The sequence below is a fragment of the Mus caroli genome, chromosome 1 (genome assembly GCF_900094665.2).
Source record: "Mus caroli chromosome 1, CAROLI_EIJ_v1.1, whole genome shotgun sequence".
NCBI lineage: Eukaryota > Metazoa > Chordata > Mammalia > Rodentia > Muridae > Mus > Mus caroli.
Window position 1 is genome coordinate 32,830,831 of NC_034570.1, and position 6,000 is coordinate 32,836,830.

Below are 6,000 nucleotides of genomic sequence, written 5' to 3' on the forward strand. Positions count from 1 at the left end.
AAATAAGAGCTATCCCCTTCAGTTCATTTGCATCCTCAAAGCACTAACTGCTGCTTAATTGGTAAGAAACATAGGAAGTGAGGTGTGGAAGGCATGAATCTAAGCGCTCTTTCATGCAAGTTTATGGAAAAAGAAAGAGAGAAAGATCCAGGCCCTCCCCTGGGAAAGGCATTTATAATTCAGCTATATTCATTCAGCACCCATTCTTGACAGCCTGGTGGATTCAGTTGTCTGAATTGTATGTTTATTCAACCATTAACAAGTATTTATAATACAAAAGGATGAATTTCCTTTTTTAGAAAAAGCTATTCGACTGCAGCTTGGGTTGATGTGCAGGGGAGTCTCCCCCCTCTGTGGAGAAGGGGGGAAGGATGGAGGAGGTCAGGTGAGAGCCAGGACCCAGAGGAGAGGAAGAGGGGAAGATGTGATTGGGTTGCAAAGTAAATAACTAAATCAAGGAATGAAAACAAAGTAACTAAGCCAGAGTGTGGCACCTGTTACTTTTTGGATCATTCTAGTTGTTTCCCATCACCTTCTCAGTGGCTCTGCCCTAATGATCTGGCCCCTTCCTTTCTTCTCCTGGCAGCTTCTCTGTTCATCTCAGGGCCCATTGATGCCCCAGTGAAGATAAACCAAAGAAAGTGGAAGGGGCTGAGGACCTTCTTGACCAGGAAGCTGCCAGGGCAGAAAATGTCAGGTAATAGAGGAAGAAAAGGAAGTGAGAGAGAAGGAAAAGGAAGTGAGAGAAAAGGAAAAGGAAGTGAGAGGAGGGAAGGAAAAGGGGAGGGCAGGAAGGGTTTATTTGCATCACCCGCTTAGGGATGGTACTGCCCATAGTGGGCTGGGCTCCTGCACCAACAGACACTCAAGAGAACACCCCATAAACATAGCCTCAGGCCATTTCTTCTGGAGACAGTTGCTTAACTGAGGTTTCCTCTTCCAGATGTGTCAAGTTAGAACTAATTATGACAGAAAGGAAGGAAGAACGGGGGATGTGGGAGTACACATGAAGGGGGAAGAAGAGGAAAAGAAGCTGATGGGAACTAAGATAAGGAACTAAGAGGGAAGAGAAGGGGCGGGAAGAGAAGCAGGTTGGCCATAGCAGTCACAGTAGTGGTGGTTGTATGGGTCCACCATGGGCTTCTCTCCTCTGACTCTGGAGAATAACAGAATGAACTCATCAGTCTATCCTGGCTGTTGCCTGTACCCGGCACATAGTAGGTGCTTTGTATGTAGCAGCCGGGCGTGTAAGACATTTTGCATGTCAGGTGACTTTGGTCTCTCGAGGGACAGCTATTTTCATGGTTTAAAGGGAGAGACAATGTTGGTTCTTTGCCTTTTGAGTTTTTAGACTCTTCCCACAGCTTTCTTAGGCCGGTGGCTGTTTCTGTTGTGTGTTTATTTTTCTAACAGAGATTGCAAATCACTTGGGGTAAGTGGACACTCCTCTCCATGCAGGGGGTGTGGAAGAAAGCTTTTCCATTTCGTTCTACCATATCCCTAAGAGAACAAACAGTCCCAGCACAGGCAACAGCCAGAGCTATGCGTCCTGCCAACAGGCTGAGCCTCTTCACTGGTACAGATGAGGAATATAATGAGAAACATTTCCACTCATAAAAAGTTCTAGAAACTTTACATATTGGGCTGCTCTTTCTGACTCAGCCCTCTATTTTGAACACTGGGGAAGTCATTAAACTTATTTTCTCATACATACTTGTTTTTTCTTCTTATCTTTATTATGCTCCCATGTCATATACTGGAAATATTTGGTGTTTTGGGCACCCCAATGCCTAACACTTCTGTTACCAGCTGTGAGTCCAAACCACAAATCCTACGATCACCTTAATTATCACTCTAATTCTGTTTGTTTTCAAACATGACTAAAATTCACAGGGACAATTTCCACACAAAGTCCGAGAGAGACCTCAGTTGACCACCTGACTGGCATCCCAAGGGCCAATGAGCACCTCCCCTTGTGCTCAGCAAAGGGAAGGTGACTAAAGTGGGTGCTGGAGCAGCTGAGGGGACGGGAGGGGAGGGCTGCATGCAGGGAGCTGGCATGCAGTTCCAGTAACCAGATGAGGAAGGGAGACCTCGCTCCCCAGATTCAGTTACCTTAGCACGCGATTTTTAAATGACACATCTGGCTTCCAACCCCAGAACTCTGTGCCCTGGTTAATGTATAAAAGTCTAATTAATACGTAAAAGATCACCACTCGACTTAGGTCTGACAGAGAAGCAGGGAACACATTCTATACTTGGGTGAGGATGAGGGAGGGCTGTCAAACAGTGAGCAAGGCTGTGATCCCAGCAGGGTGCCTGCGGTTCCCCAGATGTTGCTGCTTGTGAGGCACCCCAAACGAGGGAGGCAGTCATCACTGGTATTATTGATCTTTCTGAGAACGGGCTGGGACACCTTGAGAGCACTTTATAGTCTGACTTTCAGAGGGCTTTTGGCTTATAGTCTGTCACTGCAGTTGAACTGTAAGCCACCGGAGGGCAGGAATCTCCTGCCTGCTGTTTCTGGAGACTTCATTTATCCTGCCTCATGTGGACATGCATTGCACTGCATGCTTGTGGGTCAGCTAACAACTGAAAGCAGGATTCAAGCTGAACTCATGAAATTCCACCTTCTGCCTCCTTGACACCTGCTTTCTCCCTGGAACACTAAATTATCTTCAGCCTCCAGAGCATGGCTGGCCAGTCTTCTTACTCACCTTCCACTCCTTTCTCCTTGTGAGCTTGTGCTGGCTATGGGAGTTGCATTCAGGTTTTAGCAGTAGAAGTGGACAGATGATGTGGGGCTGGCTGTTCTGTATCAGGCCTGTTTACGCTGTTACAAAGGACCCACATCTTGCCAGAAAACAGCATTCAGGGGCAAATCGACTTTGGCCATCCTAAGAAGCACTTTTGGTTCTGTAAATCTGATATCCCTTAATCCATATCCTTAGAAATAAGAGTCACCGGGGTCTGGACAGAGAGCTGAGCAGTTAAGAGTATACCCTGCTCTTGCAAAGGGCTTGCGTTTGGTCTCAGAACCCACACTGGGCGAGCGATCCATGAATACCCACACTCATGGACACATACCCAGACAGATACATACATAATTAAAGAAGAAATAGGCCCATCAGTTCAGTTTGCCTCATTTTCTTGAGGCCTTGGGTGCTAAACCCATTATCCCTGGTGATCCTGTTTACCCAGGGGTGGCCACAAAGTTAGGGCTTCCTTTGAGAAGGACATGTAGGTGACCATATCGTGTAAAGGTAAATAGCCACATCAAAAATGAGAGGCAGCGATCTTTTTCTACCTTCTTCTTCCTCGCCATATTAAGAACTTACATGTCATCGAAGATCAGTTTCTGTCTTTTGCAGTCCCTGTGGCCATTGGAACCTGGAGACCACGGCTCCGTCTGGGGCCGTGACTTGCTATGGAGGGTGCCATTTTCAGAACTGTTGTGAGATGCCTTCTAAATAAAAAATGAGACAGAAGCCACTGAGACATGGCCACTTGGCCGAGAGAGCCACTAGATACCTTTTAACCCATAGAATATCACTCTGTTCTGTACTAGACATGATGGTGATTTTGTTTCAATAAAGAAAAAGTAACACAGGTTGTGTATTTTTTATCCAAAATACTGGGGACCACAAGTGATTTTTTTGGGAGGTAGAACCCAAGTCTAAGTATGAAATGCATCTGTTTTTCTCCCCACGAGTGTAGTGATTAGATATACATTAAAGCAATTGTATGCTGTATGTTTTAAAACAGTTTTGTGAATCTATCCTAGGAGGAAGTCAGGTGTGGAATGACCCGATTGCAGAATTATGTTGGTGTTCAGCAAGTTTCAGATCTTGGAACCCTGTGGCTTAGGGATGCTCAGCCTGTGCATGTCTAGGGATCAAGCTGAGGACTTCTGCACCGTTGTCAATTCTGTCCCCATGGCAATATAAAAAAGGGTGTCTTATTCTCCTTCCATGGATGGGAGAAGAGACTGGGTGGGTTAGGCAACTTTCTCAAGTTCAAATAGCAACCATGGGTGGAGGCCCTGGGCTTGTATTTTTCCCAATTTAGATACATATCAGAATCATATGGAAGCCTGCTAAAACAGATTGCTGACTCAGCTTCTGCTTTAGTAGATCTAGGGTAGATCTAAGGATTCTCTCTCTCTCTCTCTCTCTCTATCTCTCTCTCTCTCTCCCTGTCTCTGTCTCTCTGTCTCTCTCCAGATAAGGTTTTGATATGTAAATCTGGGCTGATTTTGAACTACCTCAGCCTGCTGAATGCTAGGATCACAGGTGTGTGCTGCTGCCACAGTCCCCGTGAGAATCTGGATTTCTAAGCTAGGCACAGAGTGGCGGGCTCAGTTTCACTGGGTTTATTTAGAAAGAAAGGGCCTTGACAAACCGTGAGGTCCCCAGCAAGTGTCTGCAGCTGACTCTCAGCCTTAGGCTCTTTGTTGGAAGACGCTGAAGTCAACAACCCGTTGCCGTGAGGTCGGCTGGAAGAAGTCAGGTCCTCGCTGGCGTATTTGTGTTTACATGTGTCTGAGAGTGGCGAAGTGGGCGACCGGAGCATCTTTTCATTTTTGTTTATTGGTATTGCCAAGCTGAAAAGAGAAACAGCAACGGAGCGTCCCAATGTGCACAGGGAAGAGAGGCCGTGCTTCTTGTACTGCCCAACCTCTTACTTAACATCTGTTGGCAGGAGGCAGTTTCTTGGGAATTACTTTGGCAAAGTGACTTTATGGCACCAGGATCACAGTAAACAATAAACAGAGTGCATGCTTGGTTTCTTTACTTTATGGGGACGTGCAGTAATCTCGAGTTCCTGCTAATGAGGGACTGAGAAGAGTAACATGTCCACACTCTCAGTGCTTCATCAAGGGGTCTACAAATACTGAATAAGTGAGCTGTTCCTCATGAGCCTGAGTAGCTGGGAAAAACCAAGCAACAGTCAACAGCAGTAAACTGTACTCTGTTTCTTAGAGGGCCCCCACTGGCCAGCGACTGAGTCTGCAGGATACCGTCACAGAACATCAGGGTGACTCCAAGGCCTGAAGCCACCTTCCAACCACTGAGTTTCTGAATTCACCAGGCACGGATCAGAATAAACACAGAACAAAGCAACTGGTACCTGAAACCACAATTTCTGATCCTCAGCTCTTACTTTTTACCTTAAAGACGACTGTCTATTCTTAAACAGAATTTCTCCAAATCAACCATCAGAGAAGACAGACTGACTGACACTAAAGTCTTACCGTGTCTATGATAATGCTTCCTGCCGGGGATCTATGCGTTTTGCATTAGGAAGAGGAATTGTTTGTGAAGGATATGGTATCCCGAAAGAGTCAATCACTGCTAACCAAAGATGCCCATGGAGTCACCTAATACAATTTACACAACAGAACAGTAAAACCGATGAAGGGTTAGCCTGTGACTCCTGGGGTTATGATGAGTTAATTGTATGTGTTGGTTATCAGAGCAAACAAGCCATTAAGTCACTTCAAAAGCAATTTCCTTAGCTGGTAGTCACAGTGGGAACCTTAAACACTGTCCTCTAAATTAAACAGCAAAGTTCTTTAACATCATGCAAATAGATACGCGCGGAGACAGAATTTCTGGTTCCAAAAGTACTCAGTCTATAACATGTTATAGACAACTGTTCTGGGTGAGTCTCAAGTAGTGTCTGCTGCCGGGAAGGATGCTGATGTTAAGGATAGAGGTTGGAAGCCTGAAAGCCACCGTTTCTTGACACGGGAGTGCAAAACCCTGCTTCTAAGCATCTATAATTTTACATTCTTTAATGTGTCATGAAGAACAAACTAGGACATTAAGTATCATCATGGGTCTATCTGATTGTTCCCTCTTCATCATTGCGAGTTTACACAGAGGACTTAAGAAGCATCCCCTGGGCCGGGCGTGGTGGCGCACGCCTTTAATCCCAGCACTCGGGAGGCAGAGGCAGGTGGATTTCTGAGTTCGAGGCCAGCCTGGTCTACAAAGT

The 6,000-nt window shown here is 45.9% G+C and overlaps 1 protein-coding gene across 2 annotated transcripts in view; it reads right to left on the minus strand.

Moving 5' to 3' along the window:
* The window catches only part of Aff3 (AF4/FMR2 family member 3), a 442,217-nt gene that overhangs the window by 23,955 nt on the left and 412,262 nt on the right, over positions 1-6,000 (minus strand). For both annotated transcript variants that reach the window (XM_029480447.1, XM_021160510.2), the window contains exons 15-16: positions 4,402-4,603; positions 3,339-3,466 (exon numbers count right to left, since the gene is read on the minus strand). In XM_029480447.1, coding sequence (XP_029336307.1) covers positions 3,339-3,466; positions 4,402-4,603 — 330 coding nt within the window. The remainder of the gene's footprint in view (positions 1-3,338; positions 3,467-4,401; positions 4,604-6,000) is intronic.